At 43.8% G+C, this 19,654-nt stretch overlaps 1 protein-coding gene across 1 annotated transcript; it reads right to left on the bottom strand.

Moving 5' to 3' along the window:
- Nucleotides 1–11,755: 11,755 nt before the first annotated feature.
- Nucleotides 11,756–18,791, bottom strand: SNRPB (small nuclear ribonucleoprotein polypeptides B and B1). The gene is made up of 7 exons (XM_075845186.1): nt 18,672–18,791; nt 14,626–14,777; nt 14,435–14,546; nt 14,196–14,348; nt 12,398–12,536; nt 12,106–12,231; nt 11,756–11,907 (listed from the first exon to the last, which is right to left on the bottom strand). The coding sequence occupies exons 1-7, from the start codon at nt 18,672–18,674 to the stop codon at nt 11,870–11,872; spliced, it is 723 nt and encodes a 240-aa protein (XP_075701301.1). The 5' UTR covers nt 18,675–18,791; the 3' UTR covers nt 11,756–11,869.
- Between the last annotated feature and the right edge of the window lie 863 nt (nt 18,792–19,654).

The raw sequence follows: 19,654 nt of genomic DNA on the forward strand, positions 1-19,654 counted from the left end.
TGCAGGAGGAATTTTCCTCCTGCAAAAAACTCAGTGTGAACACAGCCCTAGGAATCATATCAGAATTTATCAAGACATACAAGAGGCAGTCAGTCAGGATCTTTAGTTTCCCATTCCTTCACCAATCTAGGTAAGGATCTGGATCTTGGTGATTTAGGAAGGGAAGCAATCGGAGATAAATGCCATTCCTGAAGCAGTTGCAGAACTTTGGCTGGATTGTTCGCAATCACTTTTCGACCATCTTTAGTAATAATGAGCTTGACAGGAAATCCCCAGCGATATTGAACATTGTGCAATCTTAAAATCTTCGCCACATCTTGGAACTCCCGTCGTTTCGCCAATGTAACCGCTGACAGATCCGTGAACACGGAAACACCTTGAAACCTGTCTGGAAGAAGAGGTTGTTGTCTGGCAGCTTGAAGTGTAAACGAGCGATCACATCCCTTGGAATAGTGGCAGGTAATTCTTTGGGTTTTGGTATACGATGCACTCTATCAATAAGCAAATCTGACACAGGGACATCCGGTACTAGCGCCACAAAAAAATCAGTAAGAAATTCTTCAAGTTGTTCCGGTTTTATCGCTTCAGATATGCCTCTAAACCGCACGTTATTGCGGCGGGACCGATCTTCCAAATCCGCCACCTTTAAACGTAAGGACCCCACTTCCTCTTCTAAAGAATTGTTGATGTCTACCAGCTCATTATGCGCTGCTGAGAAGTCAGCCATTTTATCCTCCATATGAGAGGTACGTTCTCCCAGAGCAGCAAATTCCATTTGGATATTTTTAAAAGCAGCTTGAATGTCAGACTGGAGAGAGGTTCTCAAACTATCCAGTAAGATTTTTAAAGAATCTACCGATACAGGCGAAGCAGTAGACTGTGATGCGTGCATAGCAGGGGAGAGACAAGTCTCTGCATATGTGGCATAGGAGACAAAGTACAGAGTATGAGGAACAGCATAAGCACTCACTCGGCCCCTGAGTGTATCACTTTGCATCTGAGGAGAGGATCCATGAGAGGACCGGGTGTGGTCTCTCCCACTAGCTGAAGATTGCAGCGAGGAAGCAGGAGAAGAAGGTCCCTCTTCAGCCGTTCTCACAGCCTGGAAGCCGCCGTCGCCATTTTGGGACCTCGTGGAGGGAAAGAACTCCGTAAGTCTAGCAGAGTTTGCTTTCTTTTTAGCTTTGCCCATGTTACAGGGCGGAAAGCAGGACTTCAGTGCCGCTGTCAGTGCACTTGCTGGGTCTTTTCTCAGCCGTTTAGAGCCGCTTAGGGCCGTTTGTAATGCCTGATGAGCATTTTGGCTCCAGGTTGTTTTTTGTTTTTTTTTATTTTAAATTAACACACAGCAGATGGTGCAAAGTGAAAATATTCCACGGATATGCCATTTTAGTGCACAATAGTGCACAGTTGGCGCCACTGCAGACAAATACCTCATAAACCGTTAAGCGGGTTATCCCGGATATGGGAATGACATATATGTGGAAGTAAACTGCTGTTTGGGCACACTGTAGGGCTCAGAAGGGAGGGAGCGCCATTTGGCTTTTGGAGCGCAGATTTTCTTTGCACTGGTTTTGTTTGGAGTATTACTGGTGTGTCCGTTTATAATGTGGGGGTGTATGTAAGCTGGGCAGAGGACATCAGGGCATAATAATGGGGTAAATAAATAATAATGCACAGATATGTGGTCAGTGTCACACTGATAAATAGTGCCTGATCCTATCTCCCTTGTGGAACACTCTGCACATTTTGTGTTGTCGGAGCCAGAACTTACTTTCTTTCTTTTTTTTCGCCAACGGAGGTGTGTGAGGTCTTTATTTTTTGCGGGACAAATTGTAGTTTTTATTGGTAGCATTTTGGGGCACGTGCCATTTTTGATCACTATTCCTTTTTTGTTATGCTAGCAAGGTGACCAAAAAACAGCAATTCTGACGTTTTATATTCTTTCATTGTTCATCGTAGTGTATAAATGAAATTTTACTTTGCGGATTGACACTATTACGGCGATACCAAATGTATAGTTTTTTAGGTTTTTTTTTTGTTTCCACAATAAAATCACTTAGTTTTTTTCGTTTAAAAAAATAAAATTAGGGACTTCTCATTCAATTCATTATTGAGCTTTAGGTATTGTAAGTTTTTTTTCAACTTGTCTGTGTCAGAAGATCTAATAAATATTTCTTTCTGGCGCATGGACAACCAGAAATGTTCCTAATTTATTGTGAGGCATGCGCCTCTTAGTAAATTTGGCACATTTTACTTCGTTTTTGAGATTAAAGGTACGAACACACACTGCGGATTTTCTGCAACTGATTAATTGCGGGACATCCACAGCATATTACAATAGCAGCAGTGTGAGTGAGATTTCAAAAATCTCGTCCCCAGACAGCGGGGAAAAAGCAGCCGAAAATAAACGCACATAAATTGAGCTGCGGTGCGGTTTCCTCAACCGCAGCATGTAAACTAATGCTACGGAATCACAGCTCCTCTGTTGCAGGTTTTCCCCATTGGAATCAATGGGGTGCTTAATCCAGCAGCAAAGTAGTGTGTTTCGACGGAATCGCAGCGATTCCGCCACGAAAATCGCAAGTAAGAAAAAAAAAAAGTTATACACTTAGTTCCCGGCTTCTTCTCCAGTTCGGCCTCCTTGGATGACTTTTTTTGTTAAGACCGATGGGAGCCGTTGTACCAAGGGTTATTATAGATTTGCACTCCCTTTGGGCCAACAACTTCCCCGCATCTCTTCCTCTTCTCCGCAGATGGCCTCATACAGCCCCCTCCCTGTAGATGGCCTCATACAGCCCCCTCCCTGTAGATGGCCTCATACAGCCCCCTCCCTGTAGATGGCCTCATACAGCCCCCTCCCTGTAGATGGCCTCATACAGCCCCCTCCCTGTAGATAGTCAAACAGCCCCCTTGTGGATTGCGCCATACGGCTCCCTCCCTGTATATAGCGCCGTACGCCCCCCTCCCTATATATAGCGCCGTACGCCCCCCTCCCTATATATAGCGCCATACAGCCTCCCCTGCAGCTCAGTAAAAATGAAAGGAGCGCTGGTCACGTGTGCGAAGCGCAACCGAGGCTCCATTCATTTCTATGGAGCTGCCGACACAGACCCCGGAAGTTCAAGGTTTTTCATGGAGAACTTCGGGGGACTTTCGTCTCCTTATCGCTGGGAGTCCCAGCGATCACACATATATGCCCCATCCTGTGGATAGAAGCAACCTCTTTAATGGCAGAGGGGGTAGATACCTCCCTGCTCTGCCGTAGTGTTCAGTGGTGTCGTGCTGTAGCAGCCAAAGCGGCTGCTAGTGGAGCCTCCGGCCATGGGTGGAGCCCCCGGCCATGGGTGGAGCCCGTGCTGGCGGGCGGCACGGGCCCACTCATGCTGCGGGCCCCGTGGCAGCTGCTACAGCGGTAGTTCCGGCACTGGCTGAGTGGCAGTTTTCTATCCTTCAATGTAAGTAGCCCATACACGATGTCAGCCATCAAGAGTTTATTGACCCCTGCGTTGCAGCTGGCCAAACTAGAGTCAATGATAATCTTTAGGACGAGAGTACCTGTATAGAAGATTCGACAGACACTTGGCGGTGACGTGCGTGCGCACCCTAGGCAGAGCAGAGGAACAGTGCGGCCGCGTCTGCTGGTGTCTGAGGAGGGAGACGCCAGCAGGAGCTAATCGGTCTACGGTTCCGGACACTGGCGGGTGAGGCCGGCGGTCTGCGGCCATAACAAACAACATGTATGGGTGGACGTGATCTGCAACAATGGATTCATACGCAAATCAGTTCAGAGCCTTCCACATAGATGAGTGGGTCCAGAGAGTGCCATGAAAAAATTCCCCAGACCATAATGCTGCTGCTGCCACCAGCTTGTGTTCTTTCAACAATTATTGCAGTGTGTTTATTCTCTGATGTTTCTCGCTTGACGCGTCAATGTCCATCCATTTGATGAAGCAGAAAACGTGAGTTATCGGAGAAGGCGACCCTTTACCAATCATCGGTGCTCCAATTCCGATACTGCCGTGCCAATTTAAGCATTTTATTTTTCAATGCACCATCGTTAGCACGTGATGCTCTGCAGTTTCCATATCAATTATTCCCAATGGTACCATTTGTCCACTCACGATACACTTTCACCACAGCAGCATGCAAACCGTTCACAAACTGCGCTGTTTGAGACCTACTGCCACCCTTGGCCCAAAAGCCAATAATCATCCCTTTTTGCAACTCTTTTATAAATCGTCCCTTTTACCCATGGCAACGAGTGATATGTGTTCAGACAGCATATCGCACACCGTATATACCCACCAAGCCTGCCCATGACACATCACTGCCTTCATGGGCCATGAGCTGCCGACATCGAAAGTAGGAGGTGGTCATAACAATGTGACTCAACTGTGTATGGTACTTTAAATTAGTGCCAAAAGAAACTACAAAAAATAAGCCCTCACACCACTCCATTGACGGAAAAATAAAAAGTTATGGCTCTTAGAAGGTGGGGAATGAAAAACGAAAATGAAAAGGCAAAAAATGGCTTCGTCCCGAGAAGGTTAAAGACTAACAAACAAAAAAACAGATTAACTCTTTAATGACCAGCCTATTTTAAGGGTATGTTCACACGGCCTATTTACGGACGTAATTCGGGCGTTTTAACCCCGAATTACGTCCGAAATTACGGCTTGAAAGCGTTGACCAACATCTGCCTATTGAAAGCAATGGGCTGACGTTTGTCTGTTCACACGAGGCGTATATTTACGCGTCGGTCAAAAGACGGCGCGTAAATAGACGCCGGCGCCAAAAGTGTCATGTCACTTCTTCAGACGTAAATGGAGCCGTTTTCCATGGACTCCATGGAAAACCAGCTCCAGTTACGTCCGTAATGGACGCGGCGTTCAAGTGCCTGCACATGCCGTTACGGCTGAAATGACGGGGCTGTTTTCTCCTGGAAACAGCCTCGTAATTTCGGCCGTTACAGACGCTGCCGTGTGAACATACCCTAAACCTTAATGACCAAGCTATTTTTTACATTTTTCCATCGCATTCCAAGAGCTATAACTTTTTTAGATTTGCATCGACATAGCTGTATAAGGTCTTGTTTTTTGTGGGACAAGTTGGATTTTTTTAATAGCACCATTTTGGGGTACATATAATTTATTGATTAACTTTTATTAACTTTTTTTGGCGGGGGAATAGAAAAAAACCCAGAAATTTTGCCACACTTTTTTGCGTACTAAATCTACGCCATTTACCGTGTGGTATAAATAACACTAACTTTATTCAACGGGTTGTTACGATTGCAATGATACCAAATTTGGATCGATTTTGTATGTTTTACTACTTTTACACAGTAAAAACTCTTTTTTTCAAAATTATTTGTTTTTGTGCCTCCATATTTGAAGAGCCATAACTTTTTTTTATTGTTCCACCGATGCAGTTGTAGGAGGGCTTTTTTTTTTTTTTTTTTGCGCGACGACTTGTAGTTTTTATTGGTACCATTTTGGAGTAGATGCAACTTTTTGATCACATTTTTTTTAAGGCAGGATTCACAGAAAACAGCAATTTTTCCATTGTATTTATTTTTTACGGCGTTCACCATGTTGGTTAAATAATGTAAAAGCTTTAAATTTGGGGTCGTGACTGACGCGGCGATACCAAATATGTGTAACTTTTTTTTAATAATAAAGCATTTCGTAAGGGGAAAAAGTGTTTTTTTTTTAATTAACTTTATTAACCCTTTCATGCCGACAATCTGTACATAGACGTCCTTTTCGCACATACCCCGTGCTGCCAGCACGTGTTTGTGCAGATCTCTGCTCCAGCCGGCAAAGCGCTCGGTCGCCGGCTGTGTCAGTGTCCGCAGCTCCCCAGCAACCTGTTCTGACAGCCAAACCGATTGGTTCGGCTACAGAGAATATGATCACCGGTATTAACCGCTTCCTGACCGCCCCCACAGTATATTCACGTCGGCGCAGCGCCGACGTGAATTCACAGTGGGTATTAAAAGCGCGATCCGGGTCTCAGCGTAGTGCCGACACCCGGATCGCGTTCTTCACCCCTGCCTCTTGTCCCGGAGACATGACCGGGACCTGATTGGTTTAGGTCCCGATCATGTGATCGCAGGGAAACTGTGTTGCTACAACAAACTTTCCAGAGGACCGATTGCGGGTGCTGCCGTCGGTTGCATGGCAAAACCGGAGGCCATACAACAGCCTCCGGGTCTGCCATTCACGGAAGCCTAAGTTATAAGTTACAAAAACATTAAAATGCTTTTTTTTTCCTATAATAAGTCTTTTAGTATAGGAAAAACAATAAAACGTTAAAAAAGTACACATATTTGGTATCACGGCGTTCGTAACGACTCCAATTATAAAACTATATTATTTTTCCCGCACGGTGAACACCGCAAAAAATAATTAAAAAACAATACTAGCATCACTATTTTTTTGGTCCACCCCTCCCAAAATAGAGAATAAAAAGTGTTCAAAAATGTGCATGTACCCCAAAATAATTGCAATAAAAACTACAACCCGTCCCGCAAAAAACAAGCCCTTACACAGCTTTTTTGACTGAAAAATAAAAAAATTATGGCTCTCAGAATATGGTGTCAAAGAAAATAAATAATTTTATAGAAAAGTGATTTTATTGTGCAAATGCTGCAAAATATAAAAAAAAACTATATACATATGGTATCGCCGTAATCGTACCGACCTGCAGAATAAAGTAAAACGTCATTTATAGCCCACGGTGAACACTGTAAAAAAAAAAAAAGGACAAAAAAGATTGTCAAAATGTATGGTTTTTTTTGTCACTTTGCTTGCCCAAAAAAATCGAATAAAAAGTGATCAAAAAATCACATGTACCCTAAAATGGTACCAATGAAAGCTACAGATTGTAACGTAACAAATAAGCCCTGGCCCGGCTCCGGTGGAGAAAAAAATAAAAAAAAAGTTCTGCCTCTCAGAATATAGAAACAGAAATTGTGCAGTGTCCAAAAGCGGAGATCGGGCGCCATTTATCAGTGCGACACCGGCCACACATCTATGAATTATTTATTTACCACATGATTATACCCTCTTATTATGCCCTGATGTACTCTGCCCAGATTACATATACCCCCACATTATAAACTGAAATATCAGCAAAACCCCAATCAGAACTATTACCAAGCAAAATCTGCGCTCCAAAAGCCAAATGGCGCTCCTTCCCTTCTGAACCCTGCCGTGGGTCCAAACCGCAGTTTATTACCACATATGGGGTATTTCTGTAATCGTGAGAAATAGCTTTACAAGTTTTGGGATGCTTTTTATTATTTATTCCTTGAAGCACCTAAAGGGTTAATAAACTTTCTGAATGCGGTTTTGAATACTTTGAGGGGTACAATTTTTAAAATGGGGTGATTTATGTGGTCTATCTAGTACATAAGGCCCTGAAAGCCACTTCAGAACTGAACTGGTCCTTGATAAAATAGCATTTTGATATTTTCTTGAAAATGTGAGAAATTGCTGCTAAAGTTCTAAGCCTTGTAACGTCCTAGAAAAATAAAATGGTCAAAAAAAATGCAAATATAAAGTAGACATATGGGGGATGTTAAGAAACAATTTTGTGTGGTATTATCTGTCTTACAAGTAGATTACATTTAAAATTAGAAAGAAAATTAGCAAAAATAATAATTTTTCAATTTTGGTGTTTTTCACAAATAAGCAATGAATTTATTGACCAAATTTTTCCACTAACATAATGTACAATATGTCACGAGAAAACAAGCTCTGAATCGCTTGGATAGGCAAAAGCATTTCAGAGTTATTACCACATAAAATGACATGTCAGATTTGAAAAAAATGGGGCTGGTCATTGAGGTATTGATGACCCTTGGTCCTGAAAGGGTTAAACTTTTTTACTAGTCCCACTAGGGGACTGTAATATACGATCATCCGATCGCTTTTATAATACACTGCAATACTTTTGTATTGCTGTGTATTACTGCCTGTCCGTTTAAAACGGACAGGCATCTGCTAGGCCATGCCTCTGGCATGACCTAGCAGGCATTTACTACAGGCAGACCTGGGGGCCTTTATTAGGCCCCTGGCTGCCATCGTAGACACAGACGCTCAGCGATCTCATCGCCGGGTGAGAGCTCCCTCCCTCCAAAACTCTAATGCGGCGCTCGCTATTGAGCCAACCTACTGTACCAACATTTAACTCTCCATTCACAGCACATTTTCAAGCCTAGAAACACCCACTTTTGTGCACATTTGCATAATACCTGTCCCTGTTGTGGTCTGTTCTGCAAGATAATACCGCACAAAATGGTACGGTTGGGTAATATTAAAAGAGGAAGAAAAGGATTATCAGTGACCGCGGATTAGAATCTGTGCATATGAGTGGTTAACTGTCAGGCAGTGTCTTTACAACGGTCACCAGAGCATAAAAATTGTGGCCGGTCACTTACAACGGGAGCAGGGGAACGTAATTCTGTAATTCTTGCAGAATAGGTGTCACCTACCTGTATGCAAATCCAGCAGCATGATTCCTCTAAGGAGCCGTTCACATAAGTCCGTTGTCTCAGTCAGTTTACCTCCGAAGTGTTGTAGAAAAGCCGGAGGGAAGCTGATTCTAGAATGGATCCCATAGCTTTCTATGGGTTCTGATCTGGCACTGTTGCCCTGTGCCGGCTAAAGACAGCTGGGCACCTACTCTAACAGGCAGGATCGATTTAATCATCAATCTCACCCATTCAATCCCTTAGATGCAGCGCTCAATAGCAAGCTCCGCATCCAAGTAGTTTGAGGGAGAGTGCTCCATCTCTCACGCCACTCTGCAATTATAATCGCAGGGTGCCGATGGCTTCTATGACAGCCAGGGGCCTAACAAAGGCCCCCAGGTATGCCTGTAAGGCCATGCCTGAGGCATGGCCTAGCAGGTGCCTGTCAGTTGTACACTGACAGGGAATAATACGCTGCAATACAGAAGTATTGCAGTGTATTATTAAAGCGATCAGAAGTCCTCTAGGGGGACTAAATATAAAGCTATCAAAAAGTTTAATAGAGTTAAGACATTTTAAAAAAACGAAACAATTTTTCCCTTATAAAATATTTTTATATGGAAAATGTAATTAGAACATTACACATTTGGTATCACCACGTCTGTAGCTACCCCACCAATAAAGCTATTACATTATTTAACCTGCACAGTGAACGCCATAAAAATAAAAAAAACAATGCCAGAATTGGCATTTTCGGTTAAAAATTTTTTTACAAAAAGTGATCAAAAAAGTCATATACTCCAAAGTGGTACCAATAAGAACTAGGTCGTCCTGCAAAAAACAAGACCTTATACAGCTGCATCGGCGTAAAAATTAAACAAATATGACTCCTAAATCATGGCGACAAAACAAATAATTTTGAAGAAAAAAAAAAAGTGTTTACCGAGTAAAAGTAGGAAAACCACACAAAATCTATATAAATTTTCGTATCGCCACAATCGTAATGACCCACGGAATAAAGTTATTTATACCACACAGTAAACATCTAAGGGTCTGTTCACACAGGCTATTTTCTGACTTTTTTTCGGGCCATAAAAATCGGAAGCAGAACACCTCCAAACATCTGTCTATTGATTGTAATGGGAAAAACTGCATTCTGTTCAGACGGGCCATTTTTAAACGTAAAAAGTGCAAGTCACTTCTTGGGACGTTTCAGACACTATTGAAAACTGTTACAAAAATGGCTGCGAAGAGCCGTTTTCCCTTGAAAAAACGACTACGTATTTTCAGACATTTTTTGAGTTTGCGTGTGTACATACCCTAAGAGACCAAAAAAGTTGCGAAATTTTTGTTTTCACCACTATTAGCGATTTTAGATTTATGCTAATGAGTTGCTTAATGCCCAAGTGGGCGTGGTAAAGAGAAGTGTATGACGCTGACCAATCACCATCATACACTCCTCTCTATTCATGTCCATCTGTACACTCAGCACGAGATCACACTGTGCTGTCACATACACCCACAGTAACTTTACCAAAGCGTCTTGAGTGACTAGACATCACCTCCAGCCAGGATGCGATGTCTATTCACACTCACTTCAGTAAAGTTTGAGGAAGTGACAGCAGAGCGTGATCTCGCGAGATCACGCTGTGCTGTCATTCATGTCCATCTGTACTCACAGCGTGATCTCGCTGTGCGAGTAAGTCCCACAGAAACTTTACCGAAGTGTCGGTATTGTGAATAGACATCGCTTCCTGGCTGGAGGCGATGTCTATTCACTCAAGACACTTTGGTAAAGTTACTGTGGGAGTGACAGCACAGCGTCATACACTTCTGTACAATACCCACTTGATCAAAAGTTAACACCCAGTTTGGCATTAAGAGACTAATTCACATAAATCTTAAATTGTTGTTTGTGTGATAGTGGTTCTTATATTGAAAAAGGTTACCTACATTACAGCGCCGATCAGATTATATAGGAGATAGGGTGTTTATAATCTGGTGACAGAACCTCTTTAAGCTTACAGAGCAGCAATATTTATTTAATGCTATCGAGCGATCGTCTCAAAAAAAAGCCTTTCAAAATATATTTTTTTTTGAGCAGCACTTTTCTGCCTTGGATTTCAATAGAAGTTTAGAGGCAGAACCTGCTCCAAGATAGGGCACAATGCTTTTTTTTCCCCCGTGAGTGATCAAAAACCACCTGGAAAATAAAAGCCCCCATCACCTATTGAAATCAATGGAGAGATTTCTCTTTACTCTAATTATTCACACGACACAGGTGTGTCCAGTTAGGCTCCATACTTATCTGCGTAGGAGGTTGTTAGGATCCCCAGTCGCAGATCGTCAAAAATGCTAGACCATACATGCTGCGCTATTTTGTCCAGTAAAATGACAGAAACCATTACTGAGTGACTAGCAGGACCCATAAGCTATATTCAAAAAGGTCTAAACCTTGTAGGTTGGAAGTACTGTAACTGGTACCAAGTTGCTCTAGTAGTTCTATCCATTAACATAGGACTCAGTTTTCTGTTGAGAAGTCGGGTGCATCTGGAGTGAGAATAAGTAGCTGTCGGTCACTCAGATCATGTACAAGGAGTGTTTGTTATTCTTAGCTTTCTATTTAATTTGAACTGCATAGCAAAGTATTGTCCGAGACAAAACTAACTTACTTTACCCCTTAGTGACCAGCCTCTTTTAGGCCCTAATGACCAAGCCATTTTTAGAGCTTTTTTTTCCATTGACATAGCTATACGAGGACTTGGTTCTTTGTAAATCTTCTCTTGCTCCTTCATCAAGTGGGCAGGCACTTTAGTGTGTGTTCTCAACCAAGGGCAGCGCAGTTCCCTTACTTGCCATGCTGCCGAGTCATTACCTCATGTGCTCGCATAGCAGTTTAACCAATCTCTTCCCAGCATCTCTACAGAAATCTTCTGCAAGGCAAGGGTGAAGTCAGACAGGTGCTGAGTGGCCATCACTTGATACCTACATCAGCAACATGCATTTTTTAACAAATAAAAAAAAGTGAGGTTATGAAAAAATTGTTTATTATATAAAAAAAAAAAAAAAAAAAAAAAAAAGAGGGAAACCCAGAAAAGTTCCTTACAGGTACACGTTAAAAGTAGCATTAGGGAGGAGGGAAGCAACAAGACAATTCTGAGGCACTCAAAGCTGATCCTTTGGTATCAGTATAAGGGGGGGGGGATGGACGGACCTAACCGATACCACACTAGCGTGGATAGTTGGGCATAGAAGACTGCACAGGAACAAGAATACAGTTCTGTTTGTTTATTAAAAACTCAATTTACATAGAAAATAAAGTTACAAAAACATGAAATCTGAACAGTCAGGGAAGTATTGCAGCAAGTTGGAAGGAAGCAGCAGGGATCAGGGCCTGGTTGGCCTCATGCCTGGAGGTGGGGGACCTGGCAAAAGAGAAAAAAAAAATAATTAGGGTGGGAATGCTCTTAAATATTTGTCAAAATACAGGTCCTCATCACTAAAAAGCTGGCAATTTCTCCATAAACTGCTTTTGCCTAGTATTTATGCCAACACTGTCACTATACGACGGTTGTCATGGTCTGAGCACATACCATATTGAGTGTATAATAAGTTAACCTTACCTCGCATGCCAGGAGGAGGTGGTCTCATGCCTGGTGGTGGCATTCCCATAGGGCCTCCCCTACCTGGGGGCATGCCCATTGGTGGACCCATGGGTGGTCTCATGCCTGGAGGGGGTCCCATCATGCCTACAATAAGACAAACAAGTGAGTGAAACTCAAACAAGACATGAAATTTAAGCTTCAGATGAGATCTCAGTGTAATCCTGCTTTATGTATTCATTAGAATCATCAGCTGTGGATTTTCATCATAGATCTATCCCCCACAAAAGAAAGATGTGCAACTGCGGTGTACCTGGGGGTGGTGCTCCTCTACCCATGGGTGGTGGTGGGCCGCCTCTGCCTCCTGCAGTATACTGTGTTGGGGCACCAGCGATGCTAGCTGTGGCAGCGGCTGCTGCAGAAACATTACCACGACTCTGAGGAGTCATTACCTGTACAAAACAGAAGCCAATGAAGCAGTTAATACAGCACCTACTACATGGACAGAAATTACTTGAAGGGCTTTTCAGAGTTATAATGTTTATGTTAATGCTTGTAACTTATGAATACATTAGTAATGTACTTGCATTTTCCAGATTGGCCCAGTTTCCAGATGCTGGCGTGGGGTACATGATGGGTGATGTTGCTCTGGCCACTGTTGATTTTCTTCCAGGTATACAAGTCACTAGTGACGTGCAGTGTACGGGCTGGTCTGTTGTACAGCCAACACCACGCACGCGCGTTCCCTGCTGTTCTCCAAACAGCCCATACACGGCACGTCACTAGTGACTTGTTGTAAACCCAGAAGAAAATTGATGAACACAATGGCCAGAGAGGGACATCACCCGTCATACTCCATGGCAGCATCTGGAAACGGGGATAATTTGGAAAAAAGCACATTAAATGTATACATATTCATCAGTTACAAGCAGTAACACATTTTAACTCTGAAAACCCCTTTAAAGAGATTGTATCTATTTTCCTAATTAAAACAAAATTGTGACATTTTCTAAATCGGTTATTTTTTGGTTGAAGATTTTACTCTGTTTTATTTGTATGTAAAAGAAAGGAACAATGTAGAATGGCAACTCTAGATTAGGCGGATATCATTCGAACAGCTCAAAGTGAGAACCTGGGGACTTTGATCGTGACTAGGACATGTCAAGGAGACAGAGGGGGAAGACAAAAGGAGTCTTCCATGAGAGCGGAAAAAAAGGGAATATGTCCCACCCTGCTGCAGAGGGAGGTTGGGGGGGACGGGGACTATCAAGGGTAGGTCAGAGATGGTAGAGCCAGTGAAGGATGACTGTAGGAGATGCAAGGGCACTACATTTTTGCGAAACGAGCAGTTGTGTATAATGCTGGACAGTTCATTGACCATGCAGTTATCTAGTCTTCGCTTACAGGGGCTTGCCCTTCGGGGACAATTATAAATGTCAGATAGGTGTGGGGCCCCTTAATTCCTGTTCTACCTCTTGCTCACCGCTGCCACTTGTAATTTCCGAACATGTAATCAGAACGCGCGTAGCTGGCTGAGCTACACAGTTTCTGTAGCTTCCATAGAAGTGAATGAGCTACGCTGTTTTCGGATTACATGGTCGGAAATTACAAGTATCAGCAGGAACCCAAGAAAAGTAGAATGGGTTTTAGGGGGCCCCATTCTAGAGACAGGTGTGGGTCTGCCATAAATATCCCTGATGGGCAAACTCCTTTAATTGAAGCAAATGGCAGGGAAGGGGGGGGGGGGGGGGGGGAGACTTCCATGCTTGTGCTATGGTCTGCTTGGGTGCCAGGAGGATGTAGGTGAAAAGGGTATACTGTCAGTACATTGGGGAGTCTAAATAGTAACTGCTGTCCCGAGCAACTGGAGCTTTTAATAGAGCGTGAGGTTGTACAGCGAGAACAAAATATATTTATACAGTTCATTTTTGGCTATTTTCTGTACATGATTATAGTGGCAGCCATCTTGCCTTCGCTACGGTTAAGAGCAGAGACATGTGGCTATGTGCTCAATCCATGCCCCTCTATCCTGCTTAAAACCTAACATTTTAGAGCAGATTGTCTATCTTCACATTTCTACTATAGGTGTTTTGTTCTCAGCTAGATCTCACCTGTTGAGATGGACCTCCAACGCCCCTCACTGGTCCAGCTAAGCCAGCAGGTGCTTGTGGCATAGGAGCCCCAGCAGGAACACCTCTCCCAGCTGCACGGCCAACTCCTGGTCCTCCAGCAGCTCCGGCCAATGGTACCCTTGCAATACCAGTCTAGATTAAAAGGCAAAACGTTCTGTTAGTATACAACAATAGGTTTTAATACGGAATACGGTCAAGAAAAAAAAAAAGAAACTCACATCTTTTGGAGGTGGGCCCTCAACTGTCATGGACACAAGGTTCTCTCCACGGAGTAAAACCAGACCCAGTACCCTCTTCTCTTCACGTTCTGGCTGTTTGGAATTCTTGGGTCTAAAGAGAAAAGATGCGGTTTTAGATGGAAAGGCATCCAATAAAATTAAATCTGTCACCAACACTGCTCAATACTTACTTGATCTTCCTGAACTCATCACAGTCACAGAGAATAAGGTTCATATGCTTGTCAAAAGCTTTGAACGTTCCAATAAAGATACGGCCATCCTGCAGAATGCAGCGCATCCTGTAGTCTATGTGCTGCAGCATCTTGCTGCTCTTCCCCACCGTCTGAGAAATACAAAAGTCTAAAGTAAAACTAAACCGCTAACAAGGATCCAGATTTGCATTAATATATTTACAGATACGGCCCCAACCACCAAATGTTGTGCTGTGCAGCACCTGAATGCTTGACAAAGGCTGCATTGAGCAGCTGAAACGTTGCCCGGGTTATTGCACTGATGGGAGAATAAATCTACCTTTTTTCTGACATCGGCTTCGGGTGCCGCCTCTTTTTTACTGTCAGCACCTGAATGAGTTATTCATTAAAGGGAGCCTATCACCAGAATGCCCATATTAAACTAGTAACAGGGTATTGCAGAGGAGACTAACCTGTTGCTAACATATTTTCAACTTCTGCTTTCTGCCTCCTTTGTAGAGAAGTCAGTTTTATTAACCATTGCTCCTAAATCGCTCCCCAGTTCAACCCCTCTCCCTTCTTACATTGATTGACAGGGGCCAGGCAGCGTAATGCCTCATGCCTGGCCCCGTACTGTGTAACACACATCCATGCTCTTTACTCTGCGCAAGCGCAGTACGATCTTCCTGCTCCCTGTTCTAGTCAGCACTACTGGACAAAGAGAAGGGACACACGTGCATTAGATAGTGTGGGACCAGGCATGAACACGCAGATTACACTACCTGGCCCTGTCAATCAAGGTAAGAAGGGAAGGGGGGGGGTTGAACTGGGGAGTGACAAGGGCATTTAGGAGCATCGGTGCCGCCCTCGTTGCACCTAAATGCTCATTAGCATAGAACTAATAAAACTGATTTCTCTACAAAGGAAGCAGTAAGCAGAAATGTAAAATAAATGTTAGAAACAGGTCTCCTCTACAATACACTGTTAATTGTTTAATTTGGACATTCTGATGACAGACTCCCTGTCTCCTCCCCATACATGTGCAGCATGTAATGGGGAGGGCTGCACAAGCCCTGGGGCACTTTACGTTTTTTTCTACCTTTCTCAGTTATTTAGATATCGCTGCCGTTATATTTGGTACCCGATATTTAAATAACCCCCTGAACAGTCAATGGGGTGTGTACTGGCAAGGGGGCGTGTTACTATGGCTGTGACACTGTCCAATCAGATATGGACAGTGCCACAGCATGTGTGCATTCTTTTCACCCGAACAGGCAAGGGGGCGTGTCAGTGCTATGGACAGTAAGTGCTCCCCAGCTCATACACTGTCCGCAGCAGAGATGCCCCCTTGCCTGTTCGGGTGAAAAGAATGCAATCGCACACTCCAAATAACGGTGGGAGGTAGAAAAAAAAAAAAGTAAAGCGCCCCAGGGTTTGTGCAGCCCTCTACATTACATGATGCACATGTATGGGGAGGTGAAAGGTTCTCTTTAACCCCTTAAGGACACGGCCAATTTTAGCCTTGAGGACAGAGCAATTTTTTTTACATTTCCCTCTTTGCATCCCGACGCTCATAACGCTTTTATTTTTTGTACGACGTAGTTGTATGAGACTTTGTTTTTTGCGGGACGAGTTGTACTTTATGTACGTACCATTTTTTGGTACAAATACATTATTGTTTAATTTCTATTAATTTTTAATTAGATTAAAATGCAGAAAAAAAGCAGTTGCGCAGCAGTTTTAATTTTTTTTTTTTTTACACCATACACCGATCATAAATAATGTTATACATTTGTTGTACAGGTTGTTACGGTCGTGGCGATACCAAATATGTCTATATTATTTCATGTTTTGGGACTTATATTTTAAAAAGTTTATTATAAAAAATGTGTGTTTCTGTGTATTTTATTTACTTTTTATTTACCATTATTTTTTTTTTACATTCATTTAACTTTTTTTTTTAATCCCATAAAGGGATTTATCATTTTGATTTTTATTTTGTAACTAATGTACTGGCATAGATCTATATGCCAGTACATTAGCCTGTTACTGATCGTACACAGGCAGTTGTTAGGGCACACCTCAGTATGCCCTAACAGGAAATATGTTCAGACAGCCCTGGGGTCCTTCAATAGACCCTGGGCTGTCTGGCCATACGAGTTGTTGGCTTTGATCGCGTCACAGTTATTTTCTGTGACGCGATCAATGTGCAGTCCCCCCTCTTTGAACGCCGCGATCAGCTGTCATCGCGGCGTTCAAAGGGTTAACAGCGGAGAGAAGATGTTTCTCTCCTCTCCGCTGTCAGAGCGGGGCCGTAGCTGTGTATTACAGCCGTTGCCCCGCTCTCGATCTCACACACAGAGACGGCACAGACGGCTGTCACACAGGACGAGTATGCTCGTCCTAATGCGCGAAGTGCTCGCTGCTCAGGACGAGCATACTCGTCCTGTGTCGGCAACCAGTTAAAGAGGTTGAAAGATACTGCCTGACAGCACCACTCAACCATGGGCTGAGGCTGGTATTCAAGATCAGTCATAATCATGTTCAATAGGGCAGACGTACAATGTCAGAGAGGCCATGAATAAGACTGGCACAGCTTCTGGGTAAAAGGCCTTTTGAATATGTATACAAACGCTATGAAAGAGTCTGAAGGACTTTCCTCTAATGCCCGGTGTAGTGTATGGAGGGAACTAAATCATATTGCGCTTTACTGTCGGCCAGAAAGATACATTAGGAGGACTGCCAACAGACACCTATGATGGAAGGCTGCAACAACCCACCGTATATGCAGCTGTATTGGCTGCTACAGTAAGTTACCCCAGGTAAGCTAGTGATGTTGCTTCTCCAGGCAGATATAGCAGCCAGGGATTCTGGCGGTTTTAAATTTCTTGCGGTTGTGGGAGATATAGGGCCACCTTGTGGGCAAACAGGGCAACCTCTGCTGTGCCAGGAAGCTCCAGCGATAACTGCATATATAGGGCCAGTTAAGTCATTGGAGCTTCCCAACACATACCTTTAAAGGAGGCCTGTGATGAATGTCATGCATGCCCCCTAAGGTCCTCTGCGTCCGGGCTGGAGGTGATGTCTATTCACTTAAGACACTTCAGTAGCGTTAATGTGCGTAAGTGACAGCACATCATGATCTCACAAGATCACACTGTGCTGAGTACATGAATGGAAAGAAGTGTATGACGCTGATTGGTCAGCTTCATACACTTCTCTCCACAATGCCCCGTTGGTAAAAAGGTAAAAAACGACCGGGTGGGCATTAAGAAAGTCATTAGCATAAATCTAAACTATGCCACAACTGTGATCAGTGAGGGGGGGGGGGGTACTGCTTGGAGCCCCTTCGAGAAAGAAAAGCAGGAGCTTCGCCTCTGATATTTATATTCCTACAAAGCACAACCCCTGACCTGGCACTGAGCAGGTCCTACACCTGAGCCCTGGTCACCATGACCAAGTACTTGTGGCCAGTTAGTAAAATGCCTCATTCCCAGAGCTTTGTATTTGGATAAATGAGCGTGGCACCACCGTGGGTCACACACATTATGGGCACATCGGATAAACCCGCAGTGCCTACATTGGGAAAGCACCTTAGTCGGATAGCAGCTCCCCAATGTTTCCAGGAACCAAACAAGTGCCAAAATGCATCCATTATGCCCATAGCAGTGCTGGGAGGCGGCAATCTTTATCCCTCCGCATATAACTGCACAAGGAGACCTGCACGTTACCCATAGGCGGCAGCCATTGCACGCACATATACAAAGCAGAGCTCAGGGGGCAGCAGCGCTAAGGAACAGAAACCGCGGATTATTAAGAGTGTAGCACTGCACCGAATGCCCGGCATCGTCACACGTGCCCCTTCCAGCAGTGTAGAGCGGGAACAAGGCCGGCCATTACTACACATTAGGCGGCAGAGAGCGACGGCCGGTACCGGGGAGCCAGTCATCGTGTGAGCGGTACACATCCCCCTTCCGCCCCACACAGCAAATACAACTACCCTCCAGCCAGCAACTGCCGGTGGAACCCGGCTGGACGGTACTTACCATGGCTGCAACGTGGATGCCGCGGATTCACAGCCGATAAGGGGAATAAAAAAATTGCGCCAGGGAGACGCTCTCCAACGGCGCTCTTTATACCGGAAGTTCTACTGCAGCCGGAAACGCTCGTTGAATATACGTACAATAGAGTGATAATAAATACTACTTCCGCAGTAGCGCCCTCTGCCTGCAACCTAGCATATTGACAGGATTACTAGCCTGGGCTTGTGAGGCAGTGACACAAAAGCACAAATGGCTTTATTGATTTACACTTAGATCTCTACTTGCTTTCAGTGAATGGAGACAGTTTATTTCCCATTCAGTAAATGAAAGCCCAATCTGATAGTATCCAACTGACAGCGGTGCACAGCTCATTACAGTGTATACAGAGTAATTTCTTGTAACGAGCCATGTGCATGTGTCAGAACGCTTCTATACACTGTCAGAAAGCAGAGATCTTAATAAAGATGAGGTATTGAATCAAAAATTATATTAGAACATTGCAAAACTTTTCTTCATACAAATTAAAAACGGTTGTTTCATCCCGAAATATTATTTTCATTCTATAGACACATTGGTTCACATTTATGACATTAAATTAACCATAAAATTTTTTAATGAATGTTACAAAAATAGTGCAAGTGATGTGCACCATATTTATGAAAGACGTCCGCCCTTTTTATCTTGTCTGCCGCGTGTACAACGGATTTGAAAAATCAAAGGGGCTCAGCCAGGGGTGGACACGGACAGCTCAGGGCCCCTCAAGAACAGTATATGGGCCCCTTGCTCTCCAATATTTCATTATAAATCACCCCCTTATGTCGCTCCAACAATCCATAAGTAATTGTTAGCCATAAAATGTATTTCTTTAGGCATTTACATGCAATCCAATAGATAGAAGGAGGCTGCTTTAAGGTAACAGTGGGCCCCTAACCTACTGGGCCCCTGTGCAGCTGCACAGGTTGCAGGAATGGTATGTCTGCTCCTGG

The sequence above is a fragment of the Rhinoderma darwinii genome, chromosome 13 (assembly GCF_050947455.1).
Source record: "Rhinoderma darwinii isolate aRhiDar2 chromosome 13, aRhiDar2.hap1, whole genome shotgun sequence".
Lineage (NCBI taxonomy): Eukaryota > Metazoa > Chordata > Amphibia > Anura > Rhinodermatidae > Rhinoderma > Rhinoderma darwinii.

Coding starts and splice junctions, on each gene's coding strand:
- SNRPB (XM_075845186.1), bottom strand. Junction 14,547..14,625: donor GATGAGTTCAGGAAGATCAA/GTAAGTATTGAG, acceptor TTTTCTCTTTAG/ACCCAAGAATTCCAAACAGC. Junction 12,537..14,195: donor TTGGAGGTCCATCTCAACAG/GTGAGATCTAGC, acceptor TGTTTTGTACAG/GTAATGACTCCTCAGAGTCG.